This window comes from Nothobranchius furzeri, chromosome 1 (genome assembly GCF_043380555.1).
Source record: "Nothobranchius furzeri strain GRZ-AD chromosome 1, NfurGRZ-RIMD1, whole genome shotgun sequence".
Classification (NCBI taxonomy): domain Eukaryota; kingdom Metazoa; phylum Chordata; class Actinopteri; order Cyprinodontiformes; family Nothobranchiidae; genus Nothobranchius; species Nothobranchius furzeri.
In genome coordinates this window covers 59,289,284-59,305,776 of record NC_091741.1, presented here as the reverse complement: position 1 = coordinate 59,305,776, position 16,493 = coordinate 59,289,284, and the positions used below count along the sequence as shown (strand labels likewise).

Below are 16,493 nucleotides of genomic sequence, written 5' to 3'. Positions count from 1 at the left end.
TATTTTTTCTATAATATATATATTATACTATAGGTACATATATGTATCTATAATATAGTAAACAGCCAGTTTTATAATGTCACATATATTCAAAAGCTACATCAAAACATATATTAAAACCTATATGTTTATATGAATTCTTTCCATGTGGGTTGTCAATTGCTTAATATTTCCTATGTTTACCTATGGGAAAGAAAGGAGATATTGTACTCATCTAACTTTAACATAAATTTTGGCAGCTTAATGTGACGTTATGGAAAATGCCATCATCATGAGCAACCAAACATAGGCTATATTAGGCTAACAGTTGTCCATATTCTGTACCATCTATCCACCAATGGCTGTTTCAATTATTGTGAGTGAAAACTAAATGGCATAGTAGCATTTTTTTTGGCATTAGAAATTGAAAATGTTTTTCAATGTGTTGGCTAGATGGATATACGAAGACTTTTTTAAGAGAGTGAGTGAGGAACAGGAGAGAGACCAGGTGGTTGATGCTGAGGAGATCTGCATGGTCAAGGTCAGTGATCTACAGCGACAACAGGGGCGAGCGCACCGTTATGAGCATTTACCTGAGCACAAAGTTCCCAAGCAAAATTGAACAGTTTTCTATTTAGGAGTGAACAGGTAAGAGACCTTGAGAAAAAAAACCTATAATAATCATGTGACCTGCAACCTTATGTCAAGTTGTATCTGTATAGTTGACTTTCTGTATTATAAGTTCTACTACTTGCTGGATATTTTCATATATACTGTTATTTTGTCTTGTAATAGTTAATTATATACTCCTTTATTCCATATCATAGCAGTGTTATTCATATATTAAAACTGTCAACTGCACACTTATTTGGCAGAATAAAAGTTTGACAATTATTCATTTGTTCTTTATTGTCACATTTCAGTAACATTTATAATTAAACAAGTTGTAATTAAACAAATTAAATAAATGACTACAACATTTCCCCCTGTTAAGTGCAGTAGACTGAAATGAATAGCTTTATTTGGAAATATAACATATCAAATTTTTAATGGACTTACATAAAATCTTTCTTCAACATAGACCCCACTAATTAACTGATTAAGTGTTATTTTTTATAAAAAGAAGAGAGAAAATGCACAAAAGTAGGAAAGGAAAGGAAAGTGATAAAATAATAGGTTTTGTTAGATTTTCTTCAGATAATGAATTAATTGACAAAGTTTTTGCAGGGTGTGACAAAAAACGTTCGAGGTCAAGCTCCTGGGGCTAAGCCCCCCCTATATCTCAATCCTAGTGACGTCCATGGCTGATGGTGATGCTTGGATGGTTGATTGTTTCAGGACATATAGTTAAAAGGCTTTGGGAATAAACTCACATGTGACCATGTTTGAGGAACTTATCTTCAAATATAAAAATGGACAATTTACTTTTCTCAACTCAAAAATTTTGTTTGCTACAGTGATCAGTCATGCATTTGTTCTCAAGGTCTGACTGAAACGACTTGCTTGCATTCTCTGAGAATAAAATCAGAATTATCAGGGTATTTTTTTATCCACATCCATTCCCTAATCTCTATCCACATTCCTCCCCTTCCTAGTGTTTCTTTACAATACTAAACCTTCAGGACATCTGTGTCAGTCTGATGAACATGAAAATGGTTTCATGCATGTCAAAATTCTCCTTAAAATCTAAAATGTTTTTTGTTTGTTTGTTTGTCTATCTTGCCTAATGGGCAGCTGTCATTGTAGAACTGGAAGACCTGGTAATCGTGTGACTTCGTGTGACATCTCATTAATCACACCTTACTGTTTGAAGTACAAACCAGGGAACTATTTTAAAAAGTATATTTAGTAAAATAAAAATGTAGAGCTCATCTGAAAACCATAAAATGTAAATTATTCATTTATACATGCCTTCCTGAACGGATCATCTAACTGATACAATCAGATGTGGCCTCTCCAGTTTTGAGGTAAATTCTTTGTCTTTGTTATTCTTAGGTGTGTTGGGTTTGCCTCAGGAGATTGTCCTTTGATGCTGAAATAGCACAACCTGTTCAACCTGATCGCCATGTTTGTGTCATCATAGAATTAGAGCTGGGTTTTTTGGGGGGGGGGAGGGGGGGGGGGTCTGACACTGAAAAGAGCAGATACAGGTGATACTTGAAAAATGTGAATTTTGTGCAAAAGCTAATTTATTTCAGGAATTCTACTTAAAATGAGTTACTAATGTGTGTGATAGACTCACTACATACAAGGTGAGATATTTCAAGTCTTTATTTGTTAACGATTTTGATAGTTATGGTTTACTGTTTATGAAAACCCCAAATTCAAAATCCCAGACAATTACCCGGCTTTTCCACTGGATGTGTAAGAAGCATATAATGTAATCTGCACTTGACTTTTATTTAGAAAGTTTCTGGATCTTTCTCAGTGCTTTTACGTTTGACTTCCTGTCTGGTCTAATCTGAAAAGCAGAGTTTCAATCATTCTGGAATTGATTGACTGGCAACATGTCCAGGATATCTCCTGCCTCTCGCCCAAAGACTTGTTGGATAAGGACATTAGCTTCACTCCTTTCTAGCACCACTTCCATGGATAAATTGTTGCGAATGAATGAATATTTGGGAGTAAAAAAGGTTTATGAACTTAAAAAGCAAAAATAAAAAAGTCTGACAATTTTCAAAAGTTTATGGAAATTTTTAAATATTTACAAATATTGATAAATTAAAGATAAGATGTCAAACCAACTCTTTGTGAACAATAATAACAAATCAAGCCAAATGAAAAAGATGATAGTGCAAGAAGCTAGCACACTCATTTGAGCATCTAAAGGTTGAAATTCTAATTAGTTCAATCAATTCTTTGTTTAATGTCTGCCTGAATCATTAAACACATTTTAATCATTTTTGGGTGCCTGTCTTAAGTACTTCTAGAGGTTTATGTCCAATAATTGTATTGTCATTGCTGTTTCATGAACTACAATCTTGCCCGCATACTCTTCTATATTTTTGCAGCAACATGTTTAAGACTGATGACATTCAACCAGTTCAGTACTCAGACCTGATCATCATCCTGGTGGCCTTGGCTGAATAACGAGCATGTTTCCAGGTTTCCCAGTGGAGGCCAGAAGACCACCCAATGTGTTCACCAAAATGATGCCATTCACCATTTAAACTAGCTGATCCACATTGGCTGTACCACCAACCACCACCCTCTGAAGAGACGCAATGTCGTATGGCAATGTTGTCAAAGATGCAAGGTGAGCAGCCGTCGTTGTCCCGGTCAAACGTGCTGAAGCCGTAACCGTTTTGGTCAATGCCTAGATGGGCACCACGGATGGCATCACCTTTGTGCAGAAAAAGAACCCATTTAGAATCCAGCTTTGAGAGAGACTTTGGTGTCTGTTATTTCAATGAACAATAAAATCTCCAGTACCTGCGGTTCCTCTGTATTTCCCAACTTGCAAGCTGTAGGCTGATTGCTCATCTCCAAGTCTGAAGTTCCTGTATTCAGCATAAGCATTGCCACCTTCAAAATCCCACAGGTCCACTCTCAGAGTCCACATCCTGGTTGTGTCCTTAGTCAGATTATAAACCTTCTCCAGACCTAGCCAGTGGTCCTCTGAGAACAGCAGAGCACAACCAATGAATAAAATTAAATGGTAATTGTTTAATCCCCTTTTGTAGATAAGTAAAGTGAGGAAAATGTATTTACATAGTGTATTTCAAGATAAAAAAAAGAAAACACAAGTTGCTTGAGAAAGAAATCAGGAGAGACAGAAATAAATAGAAATTGTTGAAAAAAAGAAGAGAAAAGACAGCCTGTACAGATAGCATTTGAAGGAGACCACTGAGTCCACTGATCAGCGTCCTGACACAAGATGAGTAGCAGAGGGTGGCCAAAGAAAAAGTCTTTTCATAGGTGGAAAAATACATAAGTAAAGTACACAAGCAAGGGTCTGTGCAGAAGTATCTTTAGTGCAGTGTTTGTGAAAACACGTCGGACATTACCGGCGTGTTTTAATATTGTCCGACAAAAACTTTTAAATCGTCGGACATTATGACCGACTTGCATCTTCTCTGATCTTGCCAAAATAAAATAAAACTCCTGAAAACCACAAATGAACTGTTGATAATTTGCTCTGAATCTGTAACACAGGCATTATTTTCAATAATCCATCAGAGATCGTCTCTGGTCTCTGCAGCAGCTGCCCGCAGGAGCGCTTCTTCCGAACATTTTAATAGATCTGCGCATGGCGGCGGTGCACTGGAAGCTTTAAGCAGCTGTATTACAAACTTTAGGCAACTTAAGATAATTTCTTTTTATTGTGATATTTGTGCTGAACTAAAATGTCAGACAGATTGACTCAACAGCAGTTTATTAGAGTGGTTTAACAAACAGCTGAGATAAACCCGCATCTCCAACCTTCAGTTTCACTCTTCAGCCTAAGTAGCACTGGCTACACCAATCACAATAACTCCGTATGAACCATTACAACTTTTAGAAACATTTTCATATCTTTTCTGATGCTTTGGCGTTTTACATTAATTTCTAATACTTATGTGATGATCTCTAATAATTTCTTGATAAATTCTGTAGATTTGTTATCTTAGCAGAGGAACTGTCTCATCCTCATTTTCAGGTGTGGCTCAAAAGTTTTCGCAAACACTAAGTGTGGGCAAGTCATTGTCAGACTCGAAGACTGGTTTCGGGAGTACGAGCTTTACTAGAGACTGCTGGCTGCAAGCGGTGCTGGAAAGGCTGACAGAAGGATGAGGTCTGAGTTAGACAGATGGAGGTTAAGCTTTATTAGCTTCTGAATACTCTGATCATGGAACACGGTGGAACGATGACTGAGTGAAGAGCCGGTGTGGCGTCTTCCATATATAGACATGGATGACGCAGGTGCAACGTGGAGGGAATCCCCGCGAGGGGCATGCTGGGTAATGTGGTCCGAGACAGAAGCCGGTCAGCTGGGAGAGCCCGGCCTGGGGGCTTGGACTCTGACAGGACCCCCGGTCCAGGGACGGCTCCCGAAGTCCCCGGGCCACCTCGGTGGGCCCAGAAGTCCGAGATGAGGGCAGGGTCCAAGATGGAGCGGGCCGGCTCCCAGGAGCGTTCCTCGGGGCCGTAGTCCGCCCAATCCACAAGGTACTGCCAACCCCGACCCCGGCGGCGAGCGTCCAGAATGCGCCGGACGGTGTAGATGGGCTCACCGTCGAGGAAGCGGGCCGGCGGAGGCGCTGGAGCCCGAGGCGGCAGGAGTGAGGATCCCACATAAGGCTTGAGCCGGGAGGTGTGGAAGGTGGGATGGACGCGAAGGCTTGTGGGCAGCCGCTGCCGGTACGTGTCCGGGTTGATGACCTTCTGCATGGGATAGGGTCCGAGGAACCGGGGAGCAAGCTTCCTGGAACTGGCACGGACCCGGAGGCCTGCCGTGGACACCCAGACCCTGTCCCCTGGAGCATAGGAGGGGCCCGGGCGGTGCCGGCGGAGGTGTTGGTGGGAGTAACGGGCGTTGGCCCGGGTGATGGAGGCCCGCGTCTTGATCCATGCATTCTTGCAGCGTCTCACCAGGGATTGAGCGGCCGGCACCGCAACTTCGGGTTCCTGGTGGGCAAAGACCGGAGGCTGGTAGCCATAGCAGACCTCGAAAGGGGACATCTGAGTGGCCGAGGAGGTGTGGAGATTATGAGACAGCTCTGCCCAGAGGAGGTACTTAGGCCACTGCGAGGGCTGGGTGAGACAAAGCAGCGGAGGTACCAGCCCAACTGTTGGTTTGCCCGCTCCGTTTGACCGTTGGTCTGTGGGTGGTAGCCCGAAGACAGGCTGACAGAAGCTCCCACTAGATGGCAGAAGGCTTTCCAGAAACGGGCCGTGAACTGGGGACCATGATCCGAGACCACGTCGACCGGGAACCCGTGGAGACGCACCACGTTCTCCAGAAACAGTTCTGCAGTGCGTCGGGCCGAGGGGAGGCCCGGGAGGGCGATAAAGTGAACAGCCTTGGAAAACCGGTCAGTGACCGTCAGGATGGTGTCGAGGTCGTTGACCGGCGGGAGACCCGTGACAAAGTCCAGCCCCATATGGGACCAGGGGCGGCTGGGCACCGGAAGAGGTCTGAGGGTGCCAACCGGAGCCTGTGTGGATGCCTTAGAGCGGGCGCAGACGTCACAGGCGCTCGTGAATTCCTTAACGTCCCTCTCCATATGTGGCCACCATAGAGCCCGTTTAAGGAACCTGAGAGTCCGAGAGAAGCCTGCATGACCAGACAGGCGTGATGAGTGGGCCCAGGCCAACGCCTCACTGCGACAGGCCGAGGGGACGTAGAGCCGACCGGCGGGGGGTCTCTGGCGGCGCTGGGTCACCCCGGAGGGCGTTTTGGATGGCGTCCTCCAACGGCCACCCAAGGTGGGCCACAAAACGGTGCTCCAGGAGGATGGGCGCCGGCTCGGACGTGGGCGCTGAATGGGTGAACTGGCGGGAGAGGGCGTCCGCCTTCTGGTTCTTTGTCCCGGGGCGATAGGCGAGATGGAACTCCTAGGGTTCGAAGAAGAGGGCCCAGCGTGCCTGGCAAGGATTTAACTGCTTGGCGGACCATATGTGGGTTAGGTTCTGGTGGTCAGTCCAGATGGTAAATGGCTGAGTGGTGCCCAGAAGCCACTGCCTCCATTCCTCCAACGCCCATTTTATGGCCAGCAGTTCACGATCCCCCACGCTGTACTGCTGCTGGGTGGTGGAGAACTTCCTGGATAAGTAGGTGCAGGGATGTAGCCTGTCGTCGGGGCCGCCTTGGGACAGGATGGCGCCGGCGCCGACATCCGAGGCGTCGACCTTGACCACAAAAGTGACTGCCTGGTCCGGGTGGCGCATGATAGGAGCCGATGTGAAACGAGCGACTAGGTAGTGGAAGGCTCGAACGGCGTCTGGGGTGAGCCGGAACGGTTGACCAGGAGGGCTCGGTCGGGTGAGAGAAGTGAGAGGTGCTACGATAGTGCTAAAGTCTTTGATAAATCGACGGTAGAAGTTGCAGAAACCCAGAAAGCTCTGCAGTTGCTTTAGGCTGGTAGGTAGGGGCCAGTCCTTAACCGCCTGGACTTTCTGAGGGTCCATGGTTAGACCTTGATCCGAAATCAGGTAGCCCAGGAATGAAACGGACCGCTGGTGGAAGGAGCACTTCTCGGGCTTGCAGAACAGGTTGTTGTCCAGGAGCCGGGTCAGGACATCGCGAACATGGTGGTGGTGTTCAGCCTCTGACTTGGAGTATATCAGGATGTCGTCCAGGTAGGCAAACACCCACCGTCCCAACATGTCACGGAGGACATCATTGATGAAGCGTTGGAAAACGGCGGGGCTATTGCACAGTCCGAAGGGCATAACCTGGTACTCCCAGTGACCGGTGGGGGTGATGAACGCCGTCTTCCACTCATCTCCAGCTTTGATACGGACCAGGTTGTAGGCGCTTCGGAGGTCCAGCTTGGTGAAAATCCGCGCCTGGGAGATGGCATCCAGGGCGGACGTGAGGAGCGGCAGAGGATGGCGATCTCTGACTGTGATCTTGTTCAGTCCTCTATGGTTGATAAAGGGGCGGAGATCACCCTCCTCTTTCCTCACAAAGAAGAAGCCTGCGGCACCTGGGGACGACGAGGGTCGGATGAAACCTGGCCGGAGGGCCTGGTCGATATAGTCCTCCATAGCTCTGGACTCGGCGGGGGAGAGAGAAAAAAGGCGCCCCCGGGGTGGACTGGTTCCTGGCTGGAGCTTGACCTCCATGTCGTATGGACGGTGAGGCGGCAGTGCGGTGGCTCGCTGCTTATCGAACACCACGGCCAGATCCCGATAGGGCGGTGGCAGATTGGGTGGCGCAGAACCGGAGCCACCTTCCGGGCAGTCAGGTCGAGGTGGAGGAGGAGAGAGGTGGGTCCGGCACTGGACCCCCCATTCCAGAAGGAGAGCTTGGGACCAGGAGATCCGTGTGTTGTGGAGGCGGAGCCAGGGAAACCCCAGGATTAGAGGAGAGGAGGGAGCACGTATAATCAGGAAATGGAGGGTCTCCCGGTGGCTCTGGACTGTCATCTGGAGAGACTGCGTTCGGTTCTGTACAGGGTAAGGCTGGAGGGGCCTGCCTTCCACCGTGGTCACTGGTACAACCCTCTCCAACGGGGTAGTGGGGATCCGTAGGCGTTCAGCCAGATCCACATCCATTAAATTGTCAGCGGCCCCCGAGTCCACCAGCGCGTGCATCTGGAGTGAGGTCTCGCCATATTGGAGGGTGAGGTGCAGAAGGAGCCGATTGGAAAGGGCAGGGGTTGGAGGTGACCCAGGCTGAGCAACCCCGAGACTCAGTGGGTTCCTTCGTTTCCCGAACGGAGGGGGCAGTTCATGCGTCTGTGGTCAGGGGAACCACAATAGGCGCAGAGGCCCTCGCACCACCGTCGCTGTCTCTCCTCCGGAGGAAGGTGGCCCAGTTGCATGGGCTCTTCAGTGGCAACGGGTCCGGGAGTAGGCGTGGGGGGACGAGGAAAAAGTCCAGGCGCCCTGGATGGGCGAATGAGAGTCTTGGGCCGAACCAAAACCCGCTGATCCATGCGCAACGCCAGATCCACAACTTCATCCAGGGTCTGGGGTAGCTCCTTTCCCGCCATCTCATCCCGGATGTAGGTGGCCAGTCCCTCCAAGAAGACGGCTTGAAGGGCAGAGTCATCCCACCGCAGCTTGGCGGAGATGGTGCGGAACTCCGATGCATATGCGCACACAGAGCGCTCCTTCTGGCGGAGTTTTAGGAGTCGTGTCTCTGCCCCCATTTCGCTGCAGGGTGGAACAAAAGTCTTTCTGAGGGCGGCCACGAATGCAGCGTAGTCGTTGCACTCCGGTGATTTGGAGTTGTAGAGCGCAGCGGCCCACTCTGCCGCGCGTCCGGAGAGCAGGGAGGTGAGCTGTGCCACCCGAGAGCGCGCAGTGGGGAAGCGTCCTGGGTGGCACTCGAACTGCATGTTGAGGGTAGCAAGCAGACCGTCTGGACTCCCCGTCTCTCCATTCCACTTCTCCGGGAGACTGAAGTGTGGCTCTCCCGTCGGTGGAGTGAGGGATTGCAACTGGAGCGCATGAACCTGCTGCTGGAGTGCCGTGACGGCAGTAGACATCTGCAGGGAGAGATCAGTCTGGGAGTTCAGCTTGGTGTTAAGCCGGTCGACCAGGGCGTGGAGCTGAACGTTCTCGCTAACAACCTGCTCAAACTTCCTCTTCATCTGCTCGAACTCCGCTGGATTAATGGACTCAGTCATCCTGTCAGACTTGAAGACTGGTTTCGGGAGTACGAGTTTTATTAGAGACTGCTGGCTGCAAGCGGTGCTGGAAAGGCTGACGGAAGGATGAGGTCTGAATTAGACAGGTGGAGGTTAAGCTGTATTAGCTTCTGAATACTCTGATCATGGAACACGGTGGAACGATGACTGAGTGAAGAACTGGTGTGGCGTCTTCCATATATAGACATGGATGACGCAGGTGCAACGTGGAGGGAATCCCCGCGAGGGGCATGCTGGGTAATGTGGTCCGAGACAGAAGCCGGTCAGCTGGGAGAGCCCGGCCTGGGGGCTTGGACTCTGACAGTTATGGGTGAGAAGATGTTGGCATAACTTATTTTTATTTATTAGGAATACTTAATTGAAAATAATCTTAACTTATTTGTGAAGCCCCACTCAAGCTAGCTTAATTTCAAAGATGAAGAAAATGCAAAATTAAAAGCTGCCAAAAAACAAATAAATAAATACTGAAATGAAAGCAAAACTGGATAGAGGCGAGTAATATGTTGTGGACAGTCCTAATAATAAGGTGAAGTTGGACGTGCAGCAGAACTTTTCAATTGTCAGTAAATAACAAAAATAATATAATAATTTTATTGTGTCTAGGTCCAGGTCCTGGGTCAGGATGCAGATTTTAATCAGCAAGCTGGTCTGAGTTTGACTTGAAGATAAATACAGGTACCAGGTCAGGTTTGGAAATCATCATAAATGAGACTCTTTGATCTCAGGCTCGAGGAGAGAGAGAGAGTGGCGTGATGTGGGTTTGTTCGGAGGACTTGGTCAGAAGCCGAGTACAGGCATTCTGAACCACCTGTAGACGGTTCAGGGAGGTTCTGCTCAGACACGTGAAAAGAGAGTTACAGTAGTCTAAGCGTGAGGAGATGAAGGTGTGGATAACTGTCTCAAGTTCAGAGCGGGACAGAATGGGACTCAGCTCAGCAATGTTCCTGAGATGGAAGAAGGAAGAGCAAACAAGAGAACTGACATGAGAATCCAGGGTGAGAGCTGGGTCAAAGGTCACGTCAAAGATTCCTGACAGAGGGTTTGGTGTGAGAAGCAAGCTGACCAAGAGAGTCTCTGACTTTGGGAACCAGCTTGTCTGGGGCACAGATGAGGATCTCAGTCTTATAATAATAATGCATTGAACTTATATAGCACTTTTCTAGACACCCAAAGACGCTTTCACACACTCTCACATTCACACACTGCTAGTGATGATAAGCTACTTGTAGCCACAGCCACCCTGGGGAGGTCTGACAGAGGCGAGGCTGCCATTTGACGCCGTCGGCCCCTCTGACCACCATTAACACAAGCAAGTTGGGTGAAGTGTCTTGCCCAAGGACACAACAGCAGGATACCCCTGACAGGAGCTGGAATCGAACCCATGACCCTCCGATCATGAGGCAACCCACTCTACCACCTGAGCTACTGCTGCCCCTATCTTCATTCAACTGTAGAAAGCTCCCAGCCATCCAGGTTTTAATAGAGTTGGAGACGGCCACAGTGAAGGAACGCTCAAACAGACACAAGGAAAACCACTCCATTACAGTTCTCAGCTGCAGCTGTCGAACAATGCTTACTACCACCACTAATAATAATAATAATAAGAAGAAGAAGAAGAAGAAGAAGAAGAAGAAGAAGAAGAGGAAGAAGAATGGTCATTTAAAATTTGATGGCTCGAATTTTATTTACATACCGGCTGGATTTCCAAATCCGTTTTTATACGCGTGCCATTCTCTGTCAAAAGACAAGCTTGCTCCGGTGCGCATTTGAAATACAGTCCAGCCTCCATCTATTCGCATCTCACAGTAAACCTGAAAAGCCAGAAAATATATTGTTTTAGTGTTGTAACTACGTTTGTTTTCAAACTAGCAGAGTTTGTTACAATGGCTTTGTGAAACAGGTACCTGTGTAGAGGATAGTTGAGATAATCTGAGGTGAGTTTCTCTGGAAAGATCATGAACAGTTGAGCCACTTTTACGCTTTGGTCAGCTCGGCCTGGGCCAGGTAGGTACAGCCCCCCCCCCCCCCCCCCCCCAGACACACACACAGTCGGCTGTGTTTACACTGCCTTCTCAGGACTGTGGCCGGGGTTTTACTCCTAAGAGCCATAAGTCAGTGAAACAATAGTTGTGAGCAGCGTTGCTTGCACAACGCTTCCTACTCTTCTTACTGCTCACACAGTCAGTTATCACTGTTGGACCCGCAGAAGGTGTTTACCCCCATTTTATCCTGATGCTACGTGAATCGCTCAGTCAGGAAGCCGCTGCTGGCTGATTCTACAAGCACCATGTAGAGGCATCCTCTAGTCTGGTCAGAGGGACTGGTGGTGCCTGTGCCTGGAAGGCTGGCCCCCGTCAGAGAGTCCCTAGGCTGCTGTGGCCACACTGTAGCAGCTTTTATAAGACCGTGCTTGGACCATTACCCAGCTACATCTGTAACGTAATCTCAGGGAGAAGTGTAACTTCTCACAGTCTGCGTGTGCAGTCTTTGTATTTTATGTGCTCCCACCGAACTGGGCAAAAGGGCTTTTGTTCATTCTGCTCCTTCTGCGTGGAACAGGCTGCAGGAAAACTGGAAATTACCAAGTTTATCTCCTTGAACACATTTAAAACCAGACTGAGAACCCTTGAGGCGGATCCCCTGTGCTGTTACTGCTTTCTGTAACTTTGAGCATAACATGTCTGTGTAACTGAAAAATTTTGTAACTGTAACTTTTGCTGACTCTTAGCCAGGACTCCCTTGAAAATGAGGTTTTTAATCTCAATGGGCCTTCCTGGTTAAATGAAGAATAAATAAAAACATAAAGAATGTGGACTCAGTAACATTACCCAGCCCAGACCAAGCTGACCCGAGTGTTATTTGTTATAATGGTGATGGCTCATGAAAACCACAAATTCATATCCTTAAACAATTAGAATATTGTAAAAAGGTTCAATATTCTAGACTCAAGGTGTCACACTCTAATCAACTAACGAATCTAGCACACCTGCAAAGGGTTCTTCTCAAGCCTAAGTTGAATTACTGAAATAAATGGACTTTTGCACCACATTCAAATTTTTCGAGTTTCACTTGTCAAAGACAAATACATAAAATCATAAAACAAGGACTTCACTGATGTTAAAGATCACAAGGGCAGGAGATGCTGGAGTTTCTTCTTGTTCAGACATTTAAAGATCCCGTAACAATAATCTGAACAGGAAGAGATAAATGCAAGGATTATATCTAACTCTCTCAGGAAGCAGTTCCCTTTTGAAATTCCTGCAAAACAATTCTTGACTAGTTGAGCTGTGTGACGTTGCAGTGTCAATAAGGAACACCTCACGAACAGAGATCTAGACCTGATGAGCCCATAATACCCAGGTGGTTTTTACTTGAATCTCATTCTTAGGGGTAAAAATTAGTCGTAATTGTGCTGTCTGTTTTTGTTGTCGAAAAATGTACGCAGCTCTGCGTCTTTGTGACTTTCACCAGACATATGCAGAAGCACAATGAGAGCTTTTAGGCGGCAACACTTAGACGAAACAACTACAGAATCAGATTCTGTCAAAAGGTTATGAAACTCTTTAAATACCTCAAAGGGAGCGCTGGCTCCAGCCGGCTGGATGTCATAAATGCCGCTGCATGCTCGTTTTTGCTGTCGTATAATCTGTGAACAGTCTGGTTTCAAAAGAAAAGAGAGGAAGATCAAACTGCATTATGCTATATTACAGACAATATGTTAACATAATAATAATAATAATAATAATAATAATAATAATAATAATAATAATGATGATGATGATGATGATGATGATAATAATAATAATAATAATAATAATAATGATGATGATGATGATGATGATGATGATGATGATGATGATGATAATAATAATAATAATAATAATAGTAATAATAGTAATTCTCCTTACCATTTGGAAAACACGCTCCCTGTTTTTCAAAAAGTAAGAAAACAGTTGGAGAGTGACACATTATTGACCAACGTTCCACCAGAAATCATAATTAATTTGCATGTCTTGAATATTTTAAAGATGTTTTAATATTTACCCCAGCCATCACTGAGACGCCCAGCAGAAGCATCGACACAAGGATTTTCATTTTGACCTAAAAGAGTTGTATTATCAATAAAACATAAAAAACCTGCTAAAACAACCAGGGTTAAGGGTCTTCACACTTACCTGCTTGTGGGTTGAACCTTGACTCCCAGTTTACGCTCTTGAGCAGAAGCAGCACCTTTTAAACCCTGAGCAAACCGCCACACCTCAGAATAAATCTGTCACGCCAGACGACGAAACAGTTCAACAAGAGAGCCACCTCCCAATGTCCCCTTTAACTGGGTTGAAGTGTGATGTTGTTACTCGCCAGGAAGAGCAGCAAAATAAATACATGAATAAATTATTCCAAGGCTATAGAAAGGGAATACTAATCATATTCATTGGTTTTGTGTTTATCTCCCATCTGTCACAGCGTGACGTTTTGGTCTTCCTATTGTTTTTTTTTTTCTTCAGTTTTTAGTCAGTTCTGTCTTCATTCCTGTGTTTAGGGTTTTGTCCAATCTCGATCTGGTTCTTCAATGAGATCAGAGAGATGTATCATTAATCGGTCTACAGTTGGTGGTTTTTCTGCATTATTTGACCGAAACTTAGTTCATGCTGATGATCCGAATTCATGCATTTAATCTTTTAATCAGCAGTGATGTTCTGATTTAGATGCAGTGGCTCCAGATTCCAGAATCTCACATAATAAATAGTGCTCGGATGGTTGATTGTTTCAGGACATATAGTTAAGTTAAGAGGTTTCAAAAAGAAACTCACTTAACTTTGTACCCTAACCCTACATTTCCAGGACATCTGTGTCTGTCTGAAAGAAGTAAAAACCAGAATCTGAATCAGAAGGGTTTTATTGCCTTATGTGCGAAAAATCACGACATGAGAAAATTGCTGTGGTACTTGGTGCAAAAAGAAATATAAGAATAACAGATATGTAAATATAGCAAGTACAAATACAATCATGATAAAATCATAATATAAAGTGGCAATAATTAGAGAAAGGGCTACCACCTTCATGTCGTGTCAGAATTCTCTGTCACTCTTTTTTGTTTTGTTTTTTATTGCCTAATTGGTTTCTACATGCATACTAAGGCTAGAATATTGTCATTGTAAAACTAGACAACCTGTAATAAACACAAAAGCTGGCTTTAGGAATTAGTGTTATCTTGACGCCCAAGCCCAGCCCATTTAACACACATTTTAATCATGTACCTAAAACCTCTTGTTTGCAGGAAAACAAACCAGAATAACAAAACTTTAAAGACAATCTCACAATTCATATCTTGTTGTTTGGAATAGACATCAAGCACCAATTTTTTAAAGCTCAGTACTGGGATCATCATGTCACAATGGGCTGAAAGGCTATTGAATAAAAGTGAGGCATGATGCACTCCCATGATCATAACAGAGTGAAATTCCTCAGGGGTGAGAGGTACACGCCTGCTGAAAGTGGTGGGCATGTTTATGCGACCATATAAATAGTACTGTTTGTTTGGGAATCTGACCCTGAAATTAGACACTGCAAATTATGTGCAACAGCAATGAAGAAATAAACAGGTTCACAAAACATCCACCTGGGTGGGTGTATCAGGGTTTGGCAGAATCTAAACAAGCATGGCAGAGGAGGAGTGTGCAGCTTGCTTCCATCATATTGCTTTCTGATTGGCCACATGTCATATTGAACAGGTAGCAAGCTTGTTTGTCCCCGAAAAGACATTCTAACTTGTTTGAAAGCCCACATTTATGTTTGGAGCAGTCCCGACACCCTACCAAGCAGACCAGAGTGCTCTAAACAGACCACAAACGGTAGGAATTTCTGATAAGATCATCTTTAGAACCATTACAGTAATCTTGCACATCTTTAAGAATGTCCAAATATCAGGAATAAGACTCTAAAACCTGCTTTCTGAAGCTCAACTGGGATGTGGGCAACTTTTAGTTTGAAGAAATGGTGCGTTGGTATATTTTTTCCCCTCATGAACAACCTACAATGCATTAATCCCTATTAAAGACCACTGCAAATGTATTGATAAAAATGGGTCAGTCACTCCTTTAAGGCCAGAAATATGTTTTAAGCTTGCATGATTTTCATTCATATGTTGAATGAAGTTAAATATCCTTGAAAAGCTGAACCCACCATCAAGACAATTGCAGTTCAGCAGGAAAAACCAAACACTTGTTGACTGTACATCACAGCATTATCAGAAGCAAAACATACATTGATGATGTTAAAAGACGTTTTGTTTTCATTATTGCCCAAATCAGCATTATCTATTTTGCTTGTGTTTGTTTGTCTGTTAAAGAAAAATAACATCTTAAAACCATCTAGATGGGTTTTAATGAAACTCTAGATCAGTGATTCCCAACCACGGTCTGTGCCCCTTCGAGCAGGGGATCTTTAGAGATTGCAGAGGGTCCCCACAATTTTATTTGTAAAGATTACATTATGAAAATCCCAATAAAACACCAAATAGTAAAATACAAATACTGTATAAAGTTTGTGATGAATCACTTTTAATGTGTGTCTGTGGGAAGGAGTCAGGGTTGGGGGTCCTGGCTTGTTCTTGGGCATAATCAAGAGGGGCCTAAAGAAAAAAAAACTGTTGGGAACTACTGCTCTAGATGAGCATCTACTGGATGCCTTTACATTGAGTTTAACTGCCTTCCTAATGAAAAACATGGTTGTGTTTTTAGTTAGGCAGCACGACTTCTGACAAAGTCAGATAGGTGCACTCATATCACTCCTATACTTGCAAATCTACACTGGCTTCCAGTTTTTTTTACCGGGTTCAGTTTAAGATCTTGCTTTTTGTTTAAATCTTTTCATGACCTGGCTCCCTTCTATCTCCCAGAGTTACTCACCATTCATGTACAAAACCATTCATGAAGTGGTCAAGACAGGTACTTGGTACTTACACTTGATGCTTTGTGTAGCCAACGATGAAGACACACAGGCTGCCATGGTGACCTTTTAACAGATCTAAGAAAAAAATGTAATAAAAAAATGAAACTTAAAAACTCCCAGACCTCATTTCATGATTGCTAATCAGCTATGGCTGATTTATTGTTTGGATCACAGTGAGTTGCACTAATTCTAATATATTTTTATTTCTATTGTACATACATACATTTTAATTATTATTTTCACATGACTGTTATCAGGCTC

The 16,493-nt window shown here is 44.9% G+C and overlaps 1 protein-coding gene across 1 annotated transcript; it reads right to left on the bottom strand.

Moving 5' to 3' along the window:
* Positions 1-870: 870 nt before the first annotated feature.
* LOC107382985 (fibrinogen-like protein 1) lies at positions 871-13,504 on the bottom strand. The gene is made up of 7 exons (XM_015955379.3): positions 13,457-13,504; positions 13,326-13,382; positions 13,190-13,208; positions 12,853-12,938; positions 10,975-11,092; positions 3,412-3,597; positions 871-3,322 (listed from the first exon to the last, which is right to left on the bottom strand). The coding sequence occupies exons 2-7, from the start codon at positions 13,374-13,376 to the stop codon at positions 3,024-3,026; spliced, it is 759 nt and encodes a 252-aa protein (XP_015810865.2). The 5' UTR covers positions 13,377-13,382; positions 13,457-13,504; the 3' UTR covers positions 871-3,023.
* Positions 13,505-16,493: the final 2,989 nt, after the last annotated feature.

Excerpts from the sequence above, each read along its gene's own strand:
- LOC107382985 (XM_015955379.3), bottom strand. The coding sequence starts at position 13,376 with ATGAAAATCCTTGTGTCGATGCTTCTGCTGGGCGTCTCAGTGATGGCT. Across the intron at positions 3,598-10,974 it reads CGGATTTGGAAATCCAGCCG|AGGACCACTGGCTAGGTCTG; the intron begins GTATGTAAATAA and ends TGCTGTTCTCAG. Across the intron at positions 3,323-3,411 it reads GAAATACAGAGGAACCGCAG|GTGATGCCATCCGTGGTGCC; the intron begins GTACTGGAGATT and ends TTCTGCACAAAG.